The sequence below is a fragment of the Festucalex cinctus genome, chromosome 3 (genome assembly GCF_051991245.1).
Source record: "Festucalex cinctus isolate MCC-2025b chromosome 3, RoL_Fcin_1.0, whole genome shotgun sequence".
In the NCBI taxonomy this organism is placed as follows: domain Eukaryota; kingdom Metazoa; phylum Chordata; class Actinopteri; order Syngnathiformes; family Syngnathidae; genus Festucalex; species Festucalex cinctus.
Window position 1 is genome coordinate 4,280,431 of NC_135413.1, and position 21,099 is coordinate 4,301,529.

General features: G+C 43.6%; 1 protein-coding gene across 1 annotated transcript in view; it reads right to left on the reverse strand.

Moving 5' to 3' along the window:
* Nucleotides 1-259: 259 nt before the first annotated feature.
* The window catches only part of agbl1 (AGBL carboxypeptidase 1), a 77,393-nt gene continuing 56,553 nt past the window's right edge, over nucleotides 260-21,099 (reverse strand). Inside the window, exons 16-26 of the mRNA XM_077515491.1 lie at nucleotides 20,475-20,623; nucleotides 13,541-13,628; nucleotides 13,082-13,214; nucleotides 12,626-12,779; nucleotides 11,854-12,034; nucleotides 11,115-11,244; nucleotides 7,684-7,815; nucleotides 7,488-7,550; nucleotides 6,450-6,563; nucleotides 1,775-1,929; nucleotides 260-743 (exon numbers count right to left, since the gene is read on the reverse strand). Coding sequence (XP_077371617.1) covers nucleotides 518-743; nucleotides 1,775-1,929; nucleotides 6,450-6,563; nucleotides 7,488-7,550; nucleotides 7,684-7,815; nucleotides 11,115-11,244; nucleotides 11,854-12,034; nucleotides 12,626-12,779; nucleotides 13,082-13,214; nucleotides 13,541-13,628; nucleotides 20,475-20,623 — 1,525 coding nt within the window. The 3' untranslated portion in view covers nucleotides 260-517. The remainder of the gene's footprint in view (nucleotides 744-1,774; nucleotides 1,930-6,449; nucleotides 6,564-7,487; nucleotides 7,551-7,683; nucleotides 7,816-11,114; nucleotides 11,245-11,853; nucleotides 12,035-12,625; nucleotides 12,780-13,081; nucleotides 13,215-13,540; nucleotides 13,629-20,474; nucleotides 20,624-21,099) is intronic.

The following is a 21,099-nucleotide window of genomic DNA, read 5'->3' on the forward strand; positions in this document are numbered from 1 at the left end:
ATTACAATTTGTCTTTTTTTCTTTTTTTTTTTGTTAGAAATAAATGTTGACAAATTCAAACAAAAAATGCCTATAAACATCATACACATATAATCAAGTCAAGCTTCTTGTGTTACTGGAACAGAAAATATCTTCAGAAATCTAATGTAGATCAATAAATATGACAACGACTGTGACAATATAGCAGACTCAAATGATTTAAATATTTAGTAGAGCAAAGATCATGTAGAATAGTGAAGACATGATTACAGTATTCAGCTTGTGTTACGCACTTGGGTCATATCATAGTACAGTATTGGATTCTAGTTTATAAACTGACCAAACTCAGTTGAGTAATGAAAGATAAGATACAGTTGATAGTTCTCTGAAACTGCATCTCAGCTCAAATTGGGGTCTCATTATCGAGGTTCACATGAGCACACTTGTTTCATCGACAGTTTTTTTTTGTTTTTTGTTTTTTGTTTCATCGACAGTTTTTTTTTTGTTTGTTTGTTTTTGTTTTGTTTCATCGACAGTTTCAATGGACATCTGCGCTATCCGGTGAGGCAACAGGCGACTTCACCGTTGGGAAAGACTTACAACATCTTTTATTTTCTGCCATTTGTCCTTCAGTGCCACCTTCTGCATCAGTCTTGGCCATGCATCCTTTTAGATCCAATTCCAAATCATTGCCTTTAAGACCAGGACACGCTGTGGAATATTCAATTGCTTCGACACATGGGGGCTCGTCGTCTTCAAAGCAGCTGTGTAAGAGACAAAAGAGGTGTTTTGCATTGTTTATCACGCTAAAGACATGTTATAACTCATTTATAAACATTGACGTACCCATTTTTACACCTAGTGATGGTAATTACTTTAATCTGTTGAAGCAACTAATTGGCACAGACTGGGTGTGTTCAATAATAATTCATTATGATACACTTTCTTCCAAAAGTAATTTAACACTGAGGTGTAATCCTTTCGATATTGTAGATTGAAAAAAGGTTTTGACATCAAAATATGATGTACAGTATACTGTATATACAGGACTGTCTCAGAAACTTAGAATATTGTGATAAAGTCCATTATTTTCTGTAATGCAATTAAATAAACAAAAATGCCATACATTCTGGATTCATTACAAATCAACTGAAATATTGCAAGCCTTTTATTAATTTAATATTGCTGATTATTGCTTACAGCTTAAGAAAACTCAAATATCCTTATCTCAAAATATTGGAATATTTCCTCAGACCAAGTTTAAAATAAATAAATAAGCCATAATCAGCAATATTAAAATAATGAAAGGCTTGCAATATTTCAGTTAATTTGTAATGAATCCAGAATGTATGGCATTTTTGCTTATTTAATTGCATGGCAGAAAATAAAGGACTTTATCACAATATTCAAATTTTCTGAGAAAGTCCTGTACATATGTACTGTATATATATGTACTGTATGTAAAGTATATGCATGCATCAGCCTATACAGGTCTGTACATAAAACTAACATCAACACCAGCAGATGTCGATGATGAAAAAACAACAACAACAACATTTGTGAAGCTAAGAAGACCATTGGAGTGAGTCACAAGAAGAAAGCCAGGCTAACATTTTTAAAAAAAAATACATCCATTAAATGTAAACAATAAATAATAACCGTGAAAGTAAGGTATTGCTATTTTTGTCATCACCACCAGTACTGTACAAAATATATTCAATCTAGTTGAATAAACCAACATATTTACCTCAGAACACAACCTTTAAATATTTTGCAATTGGGGTAAGTATCTTACGTGTGTGACTTATGATCAATGATGTTATGTCCCAGATTCACGTTGCTGATAAGACTCCTGCCGTAAAGGGCCCTCGTATCCATTGTCACGGAGAGCAGACTGTGGCAAAATTGCATTCCCATTTCTTCCAGCTCCCTCGTTCTGGTCTGTAGGCCCTTTACACAACAAACACAAAGGCAGTGACAGAAACTAAACTAGTATGAACTGGTAGCACACAAGAAAATGTTCTGAATGTTGCACTAACCACGTTGCAAACATTTTACAATCATACAATTCATTAGATTCTCTCACTAATGCCCACTGGTGTATTTTCAGTGTTTTAGAGGGTACCACAACTGTGTGATCAAATTTTGCATGACACAATATTAATCAATTTTTGAAAGAGACAAAGTGGAAAGTCAGGTTGCAGAATTCAGAGTAGCAAACTTCCAATGGAAAAACAATGTGAAGAAACTGGAAATTAGGAAAATGCAGCTGTAGTCTTACAAAAAGTAAGACAGTTTTACAACCTATTCTTAGTTTAACTAACCACAGTTAAGGCAAATTCAAAGTTTTACCCTGTTGAAAGGTACACTCATCATGGGCGCATTAATTATGGACTTTGGATTTTTTTCCCCCAGCAATTTCTCCACAGGTATGCCGGATTTTACTAAATTACTAATTAATTTGTTTGGACAAATATAATGATGACAAAAAAAAGTTTAATTTAAAAGCTGATATCCATCCATTTTCTATGGTTTTCTTAATGAGAACAAAAATCAATTATAGCAACATGCCACAGAAAATATTTTTTCCTTTATTCTATAAGGTAGTGTGTATAAACAATAAATAGTACAAATATCAATGGCATTGGTTTCCCTTGGGGGAAAAAAAAAAGTTTAAGGCTTGAAATTATGACATACCCTGCAGCCCGCCATTTATGGGTCAAATGCAAAGAACAAATTTTGCCCCATTCTTTTTAGAACCCCTTTGGTAATTTCAACATTTGGTAGAGATCCAATTTCCTCATTGTGTTGGAGAAATTGTGGAACTATTGGCGATCACTCACATACCTTCTATGACTGTCCTGTACTGATGGTATTCTGGAATGAGGTGATGAAGGAGATTGTAAAAATTTTGAATATTGATATCCATTTAAGTCCTATGGTGTGTATATTGGGATTATGCCAAGAAAATGTAACAAATGGTCACAAAAAATATATTCTACGTATTCTTCTGGTTGCAAGAAAGACAATTACGGCAAATTGGAAGGAAATACCTCTACCAACGAAACTGAATGGACTTTGAGATTGAAGCAAGTGTACATGATGGAGTACATGACTGCTAAATTACAGATGAAGACGGACTTATTTCTACAAAGATGGACGTTTGTGAAAGATTACTTAAATATATGAATACTACTGTGAAATGATTGATTGAATAAGATATGCCCTGTGTCAAGGTTTGTTCATTACTGTGTCACGCCTCAACCGGCGTGACGGCCCATGCTTTTATTTTTGTGTTCATGTTTCCTGTTTTGTTGTGAAATTCGGATTCCCCTCTCAGCCCAGGTCACTTGCCCTTCCTGCCGCTCCCTAATTACCGGTCCCCGCCCATGATTATCACCACCTGCCACCAATAAAGCCAGACAATAAAAGCCACCTGCATTCTCCCCTCCGGGGCCGAAGTGTCACACACAGTCAGTGCATGGAAGCGTCCCACAGTCCTCGAGTCCTTGTTCCCGTTCCCGTTGCCTTGTTGTTTTGCCTTGTTTTTGTGCCTTATCCTCCACAGCGGAGCGCCCTTAGTTACCCCTTGTGCCTTGAGACTTGTTTCCTCCCTAGCGGAGTGCCTTTTGTTGTCCCCTGTACCTTTTGCCTGTTTTTTCCTCCCCAGTGGAGCGTCTTTAGTTCTCCACTTTTTGATTCCCCTTTCTCCTCTCAAGTTGAGAGTAGACAGCTGTTGGCCGGAAATAAACCTATTGCCTTTGTGGCCTACCTTTATCCTGCGTCTGGGTCCTACCTTACCTCGTCGTGTCAGTACACTTCGGCCAGCATGGACCCAGCAGGAATGTCCGAATTGGAGCCCTGGCAGAGGAAGGGGCTTGAAGCTGGCGCCCGAGCCATTGCCGAGCTAAAGGAAGTACTGGCTTTGGTCCGTGGCGTCTGGAGTGATGGGTCGGACTGGCCTCAGGACCCTGAACCTCGCCCGCTGCAGCCTCTCGCCCCCGAGCCTCGCTGGGCACCGCCTCAAGTCCCCGAGCCTCGCCGGGCGCAGCTCCAAGACCCTGAACCTCGCCTGCTGCAACCTCTCGCCCCTGAACCTCGCCTGCTGCAGCCTCTCGCCCCTGGACCTCGCCTGCTGCAGCCTCTCGCCCCTGAACCTCGTCTGCTGCGGCCTCTCGTTCCCGAGCCTTGTCTGCTGTAGCCTCAAGCCCCTGAACCTCGCCTGCTGCAGCCTCTCGCCCCTGAACCTCGCCTGCTGCAGCCTCTCGCTCCCAGAACCTTGTCTGCTGCAGCCTCTCGCCCTTGAACCTCGCCTGCTGCAGCCTCTCGCCCTTGAACCTCGCCTGCTGCAGCCTCTCGCCCCTGAACCTCGCCTGCTGCAGCCTCTCGCCCCTGAACCTCGCCTGCTGCAGCCTCTCGCCCCTGAACCTCGCCTGCTGCAGCCTCTCGCCCCTGAACCTCGTCTGCTGCAGCCTCTCGCTCCTGAACCTCGCCTGCTGCAGCCTCTCGCCCCTGAACCTCGTCTGCTGCAGCCTCTCGCCCCTGAACCTCGTCTGCTGCAGCCTCTCGCCCCTGAACCTCGCCTGCTGCAGCCTCTCGCCCCTGAACCTCGCCAGGCGCCGCCCAAAGACCCTGAGCCTCGCCAGGCGCCGCCCAAAGACCCTGAGCCTCGCCAGGCGCCGCCCAAAGACCCTGAGCCTCGCCGGGCGCCGCCCAAAGTCCCGGAGCCTCGCCGGGCGCAGCCCAAAGTCCCGGAGCCTCGCCGGGCGCCTCCCAAAGTCCGGGAGCCTCGCCGGGCGCCGCCCAAAGTCCGGGAGCCTCGCCGGGCGCCGCCCAAAGTCCGGGAGCCTCGCCGGGCGCCGCCCAAAGTCCGGGAGCCTCGCCGGGCGCCGCCCAAAGTCCGGGAGCCTCGCCGGGCGCCGCCCAAAGTCCGGGAGCCTCGCCGGGCGCCGCCCAAAGTCCGGGAGCCTCGCCGGGCGCCGCCCAAAGTCCGGGAACCTCGCCGGGCGCCGCCCAAAGTCCCGGAACCTCGCCAGGCGCCGCCCAAAGTCCCGGCGGCGCAAGCCCTGCGGCTGCCTTCACCTCTCGTCGGGCGTCGAGGACGCCCACCTGACTGGCCCCGCTGGGACTCTCTTGTCGGGCGTCGAGGACGCCCTCCTGAACTGCCTTTTGTCTGGGACGGATGGGTCGGCCGTGTTCCCACCTCCGTGCCCCCTTCCGCCCGCCCTTGTTTTTGGGACTTTTGATGTTGAAGGGCCGTCAGGAGCCGGCCATTGAGGGGGGAGTACTGTCACGCCTCCACCGGCGTGACGGCCCATGCTTTTATTTTTGTGTTCATGTTTCCTGTTTTGTTGTGAAATTCGGATTCCCCTCTCACCCCAGCTCACTTGCCCTTCCTGCCGCTCCCTAATTACCGGTCCCCGCCCATGATTATCACCACCTGCCACCAATCAAGCCAGACAATAAAAGCCACCTGCATTCTCCCCTCCGGGGCCGAAGTGTCACACACAGTCAGTGCATGGAAGCGTCCCACAGTCCTCGAGTCCTTGTTCCCGTTGCCTTGTTGTTTTGCCTTGTTTTTGTGCCTTATCCTCCACAGCGGAGCGCCCTTAGTTACCCCTTGTGCCTTGAGCCTTGTTTCCTCCCTAGCGGAGCGCCTTTTGTTGTCCCCTGTACCTTTTGCCTGTTTTTTCCTCCCCAGTGGAGCGTTTTTAGTTCTCCACTTTTTGATTCCCCTTTCTCCTCTCAAGTTGAGAGTAGACAGCTGTTGGCCGGAAATAAACCTATTGCCTTTGTGGCCTACCTTTATCCTGCGTCTGAGTCCTACCTCTACTCGTCGTGTCATACTGTTTCTTTGATAATAAAGTTATGAATTTTTTTTTTTGCCCCATTCAGGTGGGTGTGACAATCAAGTGATACTTTAACTTTTATCTTTAACTGTGGTCAGTTTTGAGCAGGCACATACAAGTAGTCACACATTTTTCATAACCTGTTAATTTTTTACTCGTTTCGTGGTCTCTTTTGCTATATAAAAAAATTGTCAAATATTGCCAAGATTTTATTCATTTGACAAAGGGAAAAAAATAGTTGGCAGCCCAAACCACCTAAAGGCAACCAATGAAAAGTTCAACATTTCATAATGTCTGAAAACTGTGATCGATCGTCCCCAAAATGTATCTCTATTCTCTACTCATTTCCACTTCATACTTTCAAAAAATTAGAAAGTCAATAAAACATTTTGCTATCATAAGCCGTTAATTGCCTCTTATGCCTACTAGAGACAAAACATTTAACGTCACTTAAATATATGAAAACCATGATCGATTGTTACCATTGTTACACATATACTATACATGAAACGCATGTTCCAAGAATATTAGAACTATGTATTGTGTTGTCTTGTTCAGTGGTTACCTTGAAAATATCTATTAGTTAGAAATTAGAAAGATAGAAAGTGCTATTTTACAAACCTTGTATATTCCCTGGTCAAAACCATTGTAGGTGCTTTCCATGGTATAACTTCTGAGCACACCCAGTTCTTTCCAGACAACAATTCTGGCAGTGGCGGAACGTGACTTCTCTACCTGAGAATATCAGATTACAAAGGAACAATATTAGTTATCATTACAGTTAGTTCTGACTGTGTTTTGGTTTGGGTCATGTGGTCATTGTGTTGTTATGTTGATGTTAGTTCCTATGTCCCTTATGATGAGATTTATAGTTGCTACACAGTTGCTACGTCCCTTATGATGATGATGATGATGATGATGATGATGTTTGTCACTTTTAGTTTGTCTAGTTGCGCTTTTTTTGCCACATAGGCCTTTATTCTGTTATATAGAATCGTGCCTTGCCCAAGTTAGAGTTGACACCGAGTGACACTTTTGTCAATACGTCGATGTTTCTTTCAGCACATCCATCCTATCCCTACTCTTCCATGCAAGCTGTTCTTCCATGTGTTCAAGGTTGCTTTCGTGCAACCAGCCTTGCTCTCTCAGTCTAAGTTTCTCAGTCTGCTCACTGTTGTTACTTTATATTTTTGTATATAAAGACTCTGTTTCCTCACTCTCATGTCTTGTCTGTGTTTATTCCTTACTCTTTACCTCAGGTGACAAATATAGCACATGATTGTAATAAGTTGCTCATTTAGTCACTTCAGAGCATTTGGCCAATGATCATATGCACTAAGATGTAAATGTTAAAACAAACATCCACCTAAGTATCTACAGTGGATATAAAAGCATGTTATTTTCTTTTCTTTCTTTTTTTTATCTTTAAAAAAAATCGAATTAGAAAATTATTTAAACTCTTTATCCACTTCATTGGGGTCATACAAGTCAAGGGAAACCTCAAAGACTTTGATGATTCCGGAGAATCTGTAGAAGTATATGTAAATTCTGACTGATGGGCTGATAAAGGCAAATACTAATAATAATTTCTAATGTTTGCTGTTTATTGACAAACAAATCATGAAACACGGAATCATCAAATCAAGTTATTATCATTACCATATAGTTGCAGCTGTTAAAAGAAAAGGCTGGTGCAATTCGATCCAAGGCCTTGGCAATTGTCTAGATTAGAAAAAAGGTGAAAAGAACCAAATAGTTTGAAACAGTGACATTTTAAGCAATTCGATGCCAAGAAAAAAGGGTTAAATTATATAACTAGAAATAGACTTTGCAACATATCCACAACACGTCTTACCCTATATCCAGGGTCCTCTTTCAGTCCTGCAGTGTCAAAGGTAGAACCTGATTGCCAAAGAGTTTCCTTTATGCTGCAGCCATACAAAAAAACGTTCTTTTTTCGTGAGTGGCCGTGATAGTCACAGAAGACCTGCAAGAAATAACAGACATCTTGAAATTGAAAACTGTTACCCCAACCATAATAAAAAGCACAGCTCCAAACTCAAGCCCTTTCCTTTATTTTTGCTGTCGACTGAAAACATTTGACATCAAAAGATAAAAGGACATAACACATCAACATTTAAGCTTTTAATTAACCTCTGTTCATTTCAAATCACCCATTTTTCATGTGAGTTAAAGTATTGGAACACGTGACTGATGTGTATATTTTATTGCTCTGGTGTTTCTTACTGCATTAGTTACCTGAACAACAAATAGCAATAGCCTACATGTTTATGCTCAGTTTCAAATGTGGGTTGTGTCTCTGACTGACTCTATTTTTAGTTGGCCAGAGACAGGTTAAGAGATCTAACTAGTGATGTGTTGGTCACGAACGAGCCGGTACGAAGAGCCACTCTTTGAAGTGAACGATGAGAGCCGGCTCCGTCATTTTCCCTCACTCTCTCTCTCTCTCTCTCTCTACCTATGTCGCTCTCTCTTTTTCACGTGTCTGAAGCGAGGTTTGGCAGTGTCTTACCTCAGGGAGAGGTGGTACTGCACGCGGAGCACATGCTCCGCCTTGTCTGCGCAGCCACAGAAAGAGAGAGACAGGAGGAGGAGAAAACAGGAGAGGAAAGGACGACACACAAACGCGGTTTGTACAAGATGAGCCGAAAACGCAGTAACATTTGGAGACATTTTAATTGGTTCAAGTCAGATGAGAGAAGGAGCTGGATCAGCCTGTCCAAGTTGATATGTTTATTTTATTTTTTATTTTTTTTATGCAAATTTAAAATAAAGCAAGGTCTTTTATCCTGTGAGTAGCTAATGTTTGTTTTGTTCGCTGCTGCTGTTGCAGTTAAATTACTAACTATTTTTGATATTTGATTGTTATTTTGATTGCTGTTGGTTGAAGTTTTAATTTTGTTTCTTGTTTATTGTATGGAGCCTATTCATTTGTTCAATAAAATGAGAAAAAAACATTTTCGTTGCTTGATAATTGTTGCTATTTGCAGTCAGTAGAGTGCAATATTTAGTTCACCAACTCATTTATCAAAATGCGTGGTAAATTTGTCATAAATATTTAAAAGAAAAGCCAAAGTTAAAAGAGCCATTTGAGAGCTCTTTTCACTGAGCCGATCCAAATGAACCGGTTCACCGAAAAGAGCCGAAAATCCATTCACTAGATCTAACCAAGATCAAAAGCAGAGACATGTCAATGAGACAAAAACAAGCTAGCAACCATGAAGCAAAGAGAGGATGGAAAATCAGTTGTAATCATTAAATAAATATTGTTAAAAGACAATAGGCCAAAATGACAAAAGAACCCTGTAGCTGTAAAGAAAATCCCCAAAATAACTGCCCTCATACAAGCATCACATTGAGACCTACTACACACTCATTAGTTCCTAAAACACACACAGGATGGACATGTCTAGAATGTAACACCATCGTTCAACTATGCAAGCTCCCTAAACATGAGCACACAATGTGCTAAATATATTGTCAGTGCCAGATTTGTTCCGAAGTCATCATCCGAGGTTGAAGCATGACTGTGTTGTTGTCAGCACTCACAGAGGATAGACACATCTAGAATATGACACCATTGTTCATCTGTGCAAGCTCCCCATGTGCGGTCCAAACCTGCGCTGCCACATTTTCGAGCACACTAAGAACTAAACGCTTGGGCCACTAACTGTGACCATCACCTGAGCAATCCCAGGAGTGAGAATGTGAGATTTGACAAACGTGGACTTGCATAGCTGAGCTGGCACCCGTTACACCAACACGTCAGCACACAATGTGCTTCATATATTGACAGTAACTGATTTGTTCTGACTCCAATCAAAACATGTGAAGTCAAACAATGACTCATTAGTGGAAGGTTAAAGGGGAAGGGTTATAAAAAGTTATAGCGATTTGCACAACCATGTTTGTTTCAATTTGGGCGATTTCATGTGCATAAATATCCAACAAAAACTCTGTGTTTCTTTCAGAACTTTCTCAGAGATTTTATATCCTCCATACAATAGAAACTGATGCATACTCATGGTTCGGCATCTGTAGATTTGCATATTCACGGAAACAGCCAAGACAAGAGAGTCGCCAGACACACCGCCGCACGCCATCTTGTCGAGGCAATAAATAAATAAATAAATAAATAAATAAAGCACATACCTTCGGAAGTCAGTGGTAAATTGCATGAGTCAAAAAAGTCCATGATTTTCTCCTGTGTGGAATTGATCCTCGTGTTGTGGGGGGGGGGGGGGGGACCACCAATGATACGGTAGCAGCCATTTTGTGGCTTTGTACACTGCAGGCAAGTGTATTGTTAAAAAACATTTTCCCTCTGCGATTGTTTAGGCAGCGGTTATTTTTGCCGCAACTGACAACCCTCCTGCGAGCGTTATTTTGCCGTGAATGTCTCTGATTGGTTAATCAGAGGAGCGAGAAAATGCTGTGATTGTGTGTAGACATTACTAGCGGGTATGAAAAACACAAATGTGCATGTTTACGCCACTGTGTGACAGCAACGCACACGCCGTCTCGTTGAGAGCATGTTAGCTTAGCAGCCGGTTAGCATCACAAACTCACGTGAACTAGATGGCCGGTTTTACCGGTCACGGTAAACTAAACACCGCGGTTTGTTTATCTTGGCCAAACAATATGCGACCGCTTCTGTATTAACCAACCACCGTCTTCTTTTTATTTTTTTTCCCACAAGGAGTGCGTCTAATCAAGAGTGGTCCACTAATTAATAAAGTTTTGTTCACCCAAACAACACGAGCTGGTTCCATGACCCCCTCGAACAAGTTTTCCTGCACAATTTGCAAACGATTGTTTTGTTTTGTTTTTTTCTCATTATATCTGACCTCTTGTAACCAAACGGCCTCCACACGATGAAGCTCACTAGTCTCCCACTTTGCCGAAGACGTGACAAAACTGGCTGCAGCAGATCTTGCAGCCTAAAATGCGCCGACATCGTTTTTTATGCAGCAATAAACGACGCATGTACATCCAAATTGACACAAAGGTGTATAATGTTACGCATTACGTCATCACGTCAATTTCGCGATATTTCACATTTTTATCACCCCAAAAAATACACCGGTAATATCGTAGAAGGTATGATATGGAACACCCCTAGTGGAAACTAGGAGATTCAGATCAGTGTTTCCCATTCCAACCAGTACTATGGAGAACTGAAATAAACATGATTGCCTTTTGGGAACATGGCATAAGGTGTCACATGTTGGGTTAAAGACACTAGCAGGAAAATATCCATCTTACCAGGGGAGTTCGTCCAATACTGTTGAGGTAGTAGAGAAAGCCCTTGGTATGGTAGATGGTTGGACACAGAACAGGGTCTGGTTTAGACCACTGACGATTCAAATCTTCTCTGTTCAGGTCACAGCGATTCCTGTGGTGAGACAAACTATTTTATGACTCTCTGGCAGGTAGAATTTAAGATTCTTTGTTCTTATAGCACAACTTTCAACTCAACGCAGTGGTGACAGAACAACCAAGCTAAAGCCCATGTTGAGATTAGTTAATATCTTAATGACAACAGTGATATGAATTATAACTTTATTAACCTATACAGCACCTTTAAAAACATATTTACAAAGTGCTTGACAGAATCATAAAGTATACTTTTCCAGACCATCCTGCCCAAAATAATATTACGACACCACTCAAATAGACCATTTAATGTATCTACCCATGTTGTATCCTGTCCAGGGTCACGGGCTACAACCTGGACTAGTTGCCGTTTAAATCTTAAATCAAATTGATCATTGTGATCAGGTATTATAATGTATTATCCATCCATCCATCCATCCATCCATCCATCCATCCATCCATTTTCATAACCGCTTCTTCCTCACAAAGGTCACGGGGGTGCTGGAGCCTATCCCAGCCAGCTTCGGGCAGTAGGCGGGGTAGACCCTGAACTGGTTGCCAGCCAATCGCAGATAATGTATTATATATATATCATATAAATTAGATGATGAGTATTCTCTATACTCACATTCCATTAATGACCCCATCTGGGTTTAGCATGGGGATGATCTTGAAGACAAACGTTTCTCTCAGTGCCTTGGCTATTGGATTCTGACTGCAAAGAAACTCTAGGGTGCCTTTCATTCCCCAGCTGGCATTGGATTCACCGGGATGGACGCGACTTGTCAGCACAATGAGGGGGCGGTTACCTAAAGAGAAATAGACAGTGTTAGGATTTACTGTACCAATTGTATAATTTATGACAGTAACATTGTTTGTAAAAGAATACTAGTGTATCACAGTGATTATTCTGGTAATAATTATAGTATTATAAAAATACAAGAATTTTCATGCACACTTCTAGGTTCCTTTTTTTTTTTTTTTTAATCAAATAAGCCAAACAAATTTGTAAAGTTGAAATAGTATTGAGATTTTTTTTAAATTTTATTTTATTATTAACATAGTTTGTGTTAGGCTATATTAATGTTTTAAACAATTAACAGAGCCAATTATTATTAATAATAATTTCAAAAAAGATTGTTCACTAGGCAGCAGGTCATCATCACCTGTGAGCACTGAGCAGCAGGCGTTCACTTCAGAGGTGGACAGAGTAGCCAAAAATTATGAAAAGTAAAGAGTAGCAATCTCAAAATTACTTGAGTAAGAATAAGGCTATATTGAGAAACTTCAAATTTATAATTGTTTTCTAGCATGAACATCAAATAAAATCAGGCGATAAAAAAATGTTTAAAACAAAAACAAACTTGTATATAAGAGTCCAATTTGGGATGAGTACTCACGCAAGTGATGAATACCGTAAGAGCTCTTGCTGGGAGGACATGCAGTGATGGTGACAAATGGGCAAGCGTTTCCAGCAAGAGTAGAACAAAGAATCTGCTCCCGGAAAAACACCTCGCTGGGGTCAACTGATCTATGCAGCAAACGCAGATGAGCCTGATAAACAACAATAGGGATTTGTATGTTATGAAACCAAATATTGTTTATCAGGTTTTTTCTTTTTCTTTAAAGCATTACACTGTAATTATTGGAAAACACTTATTTGCGTTATTGGACAAACATTATGATATTGTTATGAATCTTATCATAAGCTTACTGTTTAAAAAATAACATCAAAATGCAGCACTGTGGAAGAATAATTCAGTTTTCCACAAAAGGAAACCACAACAACTGCCAAGATGACAGATTTGAAAATATTATTAGGACGGAATAATAGAGGAATAAATACATTCACTGACCCTTAGAGCGGAGTATGTATAAGGGTAATGGTATGCCAGGTAACAAACATCCTCACTGTATTTAAAGGTGATGGTGAATGTCAGTGTATAAAATGTTGTTCTCCGACTGCCACGAACAGGACAGAAGTAGTTTCTGTAGGACAAAATGAAGAAAGATGAATCAAAACTGTGCTGAAATCAATTGTCTCATTTTTTTTTCTCATGGCAGTTCATGCCGTTTGGCGTATCTGCTGTCCCAACGTTCTCCTATTCTCAATTTCTCCATCTACTGTTTGTACTTTCATATGCCTGTACTGTATAGTAATGCAATTAGAATACTAGATCATGAATTTGGAGGTTTTACTTCATCTGGACTAATTGGCAACTACTGTACCTACGAAAATCATTATTGAGTATCTATGGTGTGTTCTAGCACATTCAATTTAATATTAGTGGTAAGATGAATGAGTCCAGTTTTACCTGAAATAACAAATTTCTGTCCCAGACCTGCACCAGTGGGGTTTACCGTTTAATGCGTCCCGTACTGAGTAAAGCACTGGCTGCATTCCTGTAGTACACACATTCACAAAAATATTTAAGGAAAAGAAACACTTTGTGCTTGATGCTACAACAAATAGAGGTTTTAAAGCAAGCATTTGACTGAAATTAAATTGTGTGAAAACACTGAAAATTATGGGGCCTATTCACTAAAGGTTTGCGTCGCCTTTGCACCGCGCTAACCGGTAAAAATGGAGCAATCCGGGAGCTCCTAATTCACTAAACACGTGCAGATGGGGAAATCAGTCACAAAGTGTACTGCCGACCAGAATGCGCCACGGTGCGCTGGTGTTATTTGCACGTATGTAAATTAGGTAATTTGCATAGATTTGACGCAAGATATGCCCTCCTCAATGCAAATAAGCCTCATTGATTTACAGCATTTAATTCGCTAACACCAGCGCAAATAGCCACACCGCGTTTGCGTGACGCAAATAACGTTTTGTTTTTGTTTGTTTTTTTTGTTTTTTCTAGAGCTCAGAATTGTTCATTCGGTAGTCTTACCGATTCAACGTCTTATCATCATTGCTCTTTTTTTTTTTTTTTTTTTTTTTTGTGTGTATGTGTATGCGTTTGCGTGCGTTTGCGTGCGTTTGCGTGTGTGCGTTTGCGTGTGTGCGTGCGCGTGCATGTGCGTGCAAATACGTATAAATTTATACTCATTAATTCACCTAAAACCCAAACCTAAATATCCCATTACCCTTCGCCTTAACCAGGTACTTCAGAATCTTGCCAGAGTCGTGAGGTTCAAATGGTCAGGAGACCAGAGAAAAGGTCAGAAAAAATAAAGAGAAAAGAAAGATAAATCAAAGTGAAATCCAGCACCGACCAAACACTTCCTGCCTTCCCCATGGTTACAAAATCAAAGTCTTACGCCAACCCCGGAAGCCTCTAAATTCCAGCAAATTAGCGAGATCTCAAGAGACCAGAGGAAAAACTAAAGAGAGGAAGGAGGGAAGGATCGATGAGGTAGAGTGAGATCCATAGAAGCCAGTACATCCAATCCATCAAAGTGAAATCCAGCACCAACCAAACCCCTCCTGCGTGGTTACAAAACCAGAGTCTTATGCCAACCCCAGAAACCTCAAACTTCCAATAAATTGAGATCTCAAGTGACCAGAGGAAAAACTAAAGAGAGGAAGGAGGGAAGGATAGATAAAGCAAAGTGAGATCCACAGACACCAGCACCCACTGATTCAAGGGGCTGTGGGAGGGAGAGGCAACTTTTGTTTGAGTTTCAGTAGATGCTGGCGCGATGGATCTGGCATGCATAAGGACCACCACCAAAGAAAGAAGCCGTCAACCGCGGTCCAGCAAAGCGAGCACCGCCCCCCCGGAATCCCCAGGCCGCGGCAGCACCAAGGCCACCCCCAAGCCACCCGAGCGGACACCGGTCGGCGAGCCGACCCAGATGCCCGGAACACCCCCGCCCCAGCCCCGGCCCACACCCACACCCAAGGCCGCAGAACGAGGCCCAGCGGGCCCCCACAGCGCCGGTCCCCAGCCCCCATCCCCCCACGACCCCCCCGCACCCGCCACCCACCACGACCCAGGCCCCGCCACCCCTGGCCCCCAAACCCCCGAACACACCCCGACCCCCAACCCCCAACCCCCCACCCACCCATACCTCCACCCCCCCCCCCAAACAAGCCGCCCCCCCACCGACGACCGCCAACCCCCCCGCGAACCCCGCCCCCCGCGAGCCCCCCCCCCCACCCACCCTGGAAACCGGCAACGGGCAGCAGCGCAGAGAGGGAAGACGTGCCCACCCCACCTCCAGCCGTGCGAAAGGAGCACAGCGGCGGGAGGGGGGAAGCAGAGGAGGAAGCACCGGGGGAGAGGCGGAACACCAGATCACCGAGCCCGGTGGGAAGAGGCCCCGGTTGTCACGCCAGCGTACTAGTGACACCTAACCCTGTTACTGAGTCCGCCAGCTCGCCGACTGGCGAGCTCTACCCTTACACCGTGAATGTGGCCCCACCCAGTGTATATACAAGTGTGTGCGTGTGGTGCATTAAAATTGGGAGCAGGTGAGTCGGAGCAGAGGGAAAAAATTTCCCCTACTCCGATACGCCCGCATCCCCCCAAAAGAATGAATATGTATATGTGTGGTGCATTAAAAAAGGAAATGGAGGGACAAAGTGGTGGGGCAGGGACACAGATGGGGGGGGACCACAGCGCTGCCAGACACTGCAGTCCATCCCCCCTGATGGCTCCCCGCCCCAACTCACCCCTCCCCTTGGACATGAAGTGCATTAAAATTGGAGGGGAGTTAAAGGGTGAAGACGGTGTTTCCACCCTTCCCCACCCCACCAAGAAATGTGTTGTGTGCCCTATGTGTATATTTACAAAGTGTATAGTGCAAAACTAGTGAAGTGAGTAAGAGGAGCGACCAGCGGGGCCTCACCCAACCCGGCGGGTGTAGGTGGCACGCCCGCCCCCCAGCACCCCCCCACCCCCACCCGCCCCCCACCCCACCCATCTGGCACCACGATAGGCGGACAGCCAGCGCAGCAGGGCTACTGGACAGCCCACCGGCCACCGGAGCTCGCCCGGGGCGCCAGGAGTTCTACCGGAGTGGGGCAGGCCTCAAACCCCCGCCCGGCCACCGGAGCCCGACGCCCGGGCCGGGGAGGGGGAGGGGGCAGACAGGGAAGGGGGGGGGGGCGGGGAGGAGACGACAAGAAGGCGAAAGGGCGGCTGCAGGGCAGGAGGGGGGGGGGGAGGGAGGGCGACAAGGGAAAAGGATCCCGGTCCGGGAGGCAGAGGAGGATGGGCGGGGGGAGGCGAGGAGGGAGACGCGACGGGGGGAAGGGGGAGGGGAGAGGGAACCATGGGGCACACCAGAGGCCCACCCGCCCCGAACCGCACAGAGCAGAGAAGAGCAGCGGACCGCGCCGGGACGGCACCGCCCCGGGCACCAGGGAAAGCACCCCAACACCGCACCCCACAGGGGGCCCAGGGAGCGGCCAAGACGCAACCGCTACCGCAAATAACGGTTTTGGAAAGAATGTATTAACCTGACACAACCTCGATCCCGGGATCATGACAGCAGTGCATGTGGCATGGTGCACGTCACTTTCCTGATCACGCAGAGAGGAGAGAGTGAGGGGGAAATTTTCTTTGTAGGACATAACGTAACCCGGGCTGATCGGCAATGGCGGGGAGGCATTTTTCGATCATTTTTACGTGCCAGATGCATACTATGCGCCCATGCCAACCTCTGAAAATATATTTTTTAAAAACAGTCGCACCAATAATTTGTACTTTATCGATGAATTACGTTGTTGTCGTCCTCTCTGCTCTGAACAGTTTAATGGCGCTATAAACGCTTACTCTCAGTCCAACCTCGCTTTCTGATAATGTCATCTTTCTCGCAACTGTTACTATACTACAATGTTCTTGGTGCAAATCCATTGCCATGTGTGGTAAATCAGGTGCAAATTTGCTCCAAGCTGTCAGTTTTGTGGGCGTGTTTGCCCCGATATATGATTAGAGCAATATCCTTAGTGAATAGTTGGGTAACTGGCCGCAGACTGCGGGTGCAATATTTCGCACTCTTACCAGATGCAGCACATTCTTAGTGAATATACCCCTATGTGTTAAGATACCTGTAGAATCCGTTTTTGAGCTTTTACAAAGGTACATTTGAATCTTTAACATTTTACTGCATAAAGGGTCAACATGTGTAAAAAGAACAGTGAGTGAGCATGTGAACCTTAATTTACTTTAGTTGGAACATCCAGGAATGGAAAACATATCAATACTAAAGAAACCTCTCCACAGATTTTTCACCAAGCCCAATACTGGCCATCAATTCAAGGACGCATCTGTTGAGGAAGGACGCATCTGTACTTGCTCCTGGACTCGCTCGTGATTTCTAACTACTTGTTGATTTTTGCATTGGGATTTTGAGCTAAATTGTTGCTGAAGAGAATGAGAAGATAAAATTTCTCTTAAAAAACTCAATCGAATGGTCGCCGAATTACTTGAAATGAAGAGCATTGAGCCACTTCTTCAGGAAATACAGCAATTGAAGAGAGAGACACAAGAAAAACAACATCAACAACAACAACTCACAACATCACTATATGACTACTTGCAGACATTGCCAAGGCTAACTCTTGTTTATACACCTGCATTGATAATATGTATTGCTTTTCCCGTTTGAATCTAAATATTGTCTGGCTCGAATTCCGTTTGGACATTTGTTGTAACAGTCAAGGCTACATGATGAGGCTGTATTGTGGCTACAATGAATCTTCTGTCAATACGCAAAATGGGGTTGGTGGTCTGGCTCCTGGAATGCGGCTGCCGTGGGCTGGTCTTGGTAGCGCTCAGGGGTCCTCTATCAAGAACTACAAGTAGCTGGCAACAGTGGTGGCTGAGCTGATGAGTATCGAGGCAATATTGCCCGAAAGCAATGGGCAGAATGCAAGCCGTTCTACTCTTCTGGAAGCCAAAACGTGTGAAAGCTGATCCGAGGTCAGCAAAGACAGAGAAAAAATGAGCTTGCCTTGGCTGCTTGCCTGGCGGGGTGGCCCTGCTGGTGATGTCTGGGGACCGATTCACCAGTTCCAAATGACTGGGACTAGCCACAATCTACACACGGACAATCAAAATGAAATGAGCGAGGAGTGTCTGGGATAGTATGGGATGGATGGGCAACGATATGAAACAATGACTATTCTAAACAATGTATATGACTGATGCGTTTTAGTAATGGATCGATCGGGATGGGTCTCGAATAAGCCATCAGCTTCTACCCGTCAGCCCTTCTTTCGGATGTCAATGTTGCAAATGATGTGATCTGATCGATGTAAGCTGTAATGTGTCCAAAAGGAAAAAATGCATAAAACAAGCAAACAAACAAATCAATTTGATCTTTGTAAAATCCAAAACAGAAAATAATTAATGAACGTTATGGTCTTAAATATGTGCCAAATATACTCTATATTTGCTTGGGGCAACAGGAAAAAGACATGTGTTGTGGCATAGTGCAGCACAGAACATATTTTCTGTGGAATCTTTCAAATTGTGATACTAGCAGTAAATTTGGTTCAGCTACTTCTTGGACATTCCTCTTTTGAAAAAGAATGCAGGCTACTAAAAATTCAAGATGGTCTCCGTATCTGACACAGAAATATGTGTTTCAATAAATACGCACAAAACTGCCCAATACAGATGATGTATTTTCTTTTTACTGAGCTAAGATACAAATAATCCACTGAAATTACTCTAGCTAGCATGTGTGTTTACGTGGATGGCACTGAATGAATGATTGGAGTAGGTGTAGATTTTAAATCCAAACCTTAGTTGTATCCCATACCCTAATGTGCAACGTTCATGGCTTCAAGATGCCATCTGCATAAACCTGCACCTCTATTTCCAAATATAGGAGCATCTGTTTGACACACCTAAGCCAGTGCACGGAGGTTAAAAGGTGCAAGACATGGCCCCAAAACTATCAGAGCTTTTTTAAAGGCAAATTCAAGTGATAATTTTTTATTTTTTTATTTTTATTTAATTAATTAATTTATTTATTTATTTATTACAATAAAATGCGGCCATTTTGCCACTTGCTGTCGACTGAAAATGACATCACTTCAGTGGCTTAGGGCTTGGCTTACGAGCGTCACATTTCACTTGTTATCTGGGTTTGGTCATGTGATGTTTGCAATGTGACATTGTGTGATTGAATATTCCATTTGCACGGTGACCATCTTCAATTTCAAGTGGCCCACGTGCTTCCTCAAAAGGAGTATTTGTATTGTATGTTATTTGTATTTGTGCTTGCATTAAAATGTCAACCATTACAGTGTTCCCTCGTTTTCCGCTGGGGTTAGGTTCCAAAAAGTACCCGCAATAAATGAAATCCGCGATGTAGTTAGCTTTATGTTTTACATTTATTATAAATATTTTAAGGCTCTAAAACCCCTCACATGCAGTTTTATACACTTTTCTGATCGAGGATTTACATTTTCTCACATTTCCCTTTTCTTTAAACGTTCAACAAATGTTCAAACCTTCATACATTTTATAAAATAAGTACATTACTGTAAAAAAAAAAAAAAATGCATGCGAAATTGCACAAAAACAAATTTGCAATACAGCGAGACCGCGGAAAGTGAACCAACCATGTTATAGCGAAGGAACACTGTGTTTCAGTTTTCTCTACGGCACTAAGACTCAATAGTTTGTAAGTTTGGATATAATTGCACAGAGACTGTAAAGATGTCTAAGGACGGTATCATGCATCTCGCCCAAAATCATACGTTCAAACACGCAGAGTCTAGCAAAAAGTCACCCAAAATGCATACACCCGCTACCAATCAGATCTCATGAATGTATTACACTCATTGCAATAATTTAGTGTAAACTTTGTGTGTTACTTTGCTATCGATTGTTAAAAGCTGAGAGCAGGAGACAAACATTGAATGCATACATAAAATATAATATGCCCACTGGCACCCCGTTTGTGGGTGACCCTTGGCCTACAGTATTAATAAGGCCGAAATGTGTTGACAGTACTTGGAGCGTAAAATAGATTAGCATGTTAAAAGAGGAATTGTCACATTAAATGGTGGTCAAGAGCAAAGCTTAATTTCCATCCATCCATTTTCTTGACCGCTTATTCCTCACAAGGGTCGCGGGGGTTGCAGGAACCTATTTCAGCTGGCTCTGGGCAGTAGGCGGGGGACACCCTGAACTGGTTGCCAGGCAATCGCAGCAAAGGTTAATTTGTTAGTGCCAAATTGAACTTGAATTAGTTTTTTGGTTTTTGTCCTTTATTAGCAATCTACTAGGTGCAATTCTTCTCACTGTTAGTCAGCGTTTACGTCACAACAGTTCTCACCATAGTTGAACTGGCTGTTGCTCTTCTCACAGTTGATGATATTGAAACGGTAGGGAACATCAGGGACCATGTTACTGACTTCAAAATAAAACCACTGAGTGTGCTGGCAACAGTTGGCATCTGCATTCAATATTAGGTCATATTCATATCTACAGAAGGAAAGAGATTAAGTCACCACAAATAATAGATACATCAACAATAAAACCATCAGTATTTTTCTACTCTATTTCCAATAATTACGTGAATTAAATACAACTAAGTGAAGCTACCCACACAATAGAACACATTTTATAGATAGACAACACATTCATCCATCCATTATCTGGCGCTATTTATCGGGTTGTGGGGGCAGCAGCTTTAGCAGGGAAACCCAGACTTCCCTCTCCCAGCCACCTCAACCAGCAGCTCCGGTGGGATCCCAAGATGTTCCCAGGCCAGCCAAGAGACATTGGGGCATCTTCACTAAGAATGCGCTGCGTCCGGTAATAGCGCGAAATGTTGCACCCGCAGTCTGCCCCCAGTTACCCACCTATTCACTAAAGGCCTCAGTATGCTTCTGCGAGAGGCTCGCGTCGAGGCGTCACGTTGGAGCTCCGCTCGTGCGTTTGCCTTCCGACTTGTGCGC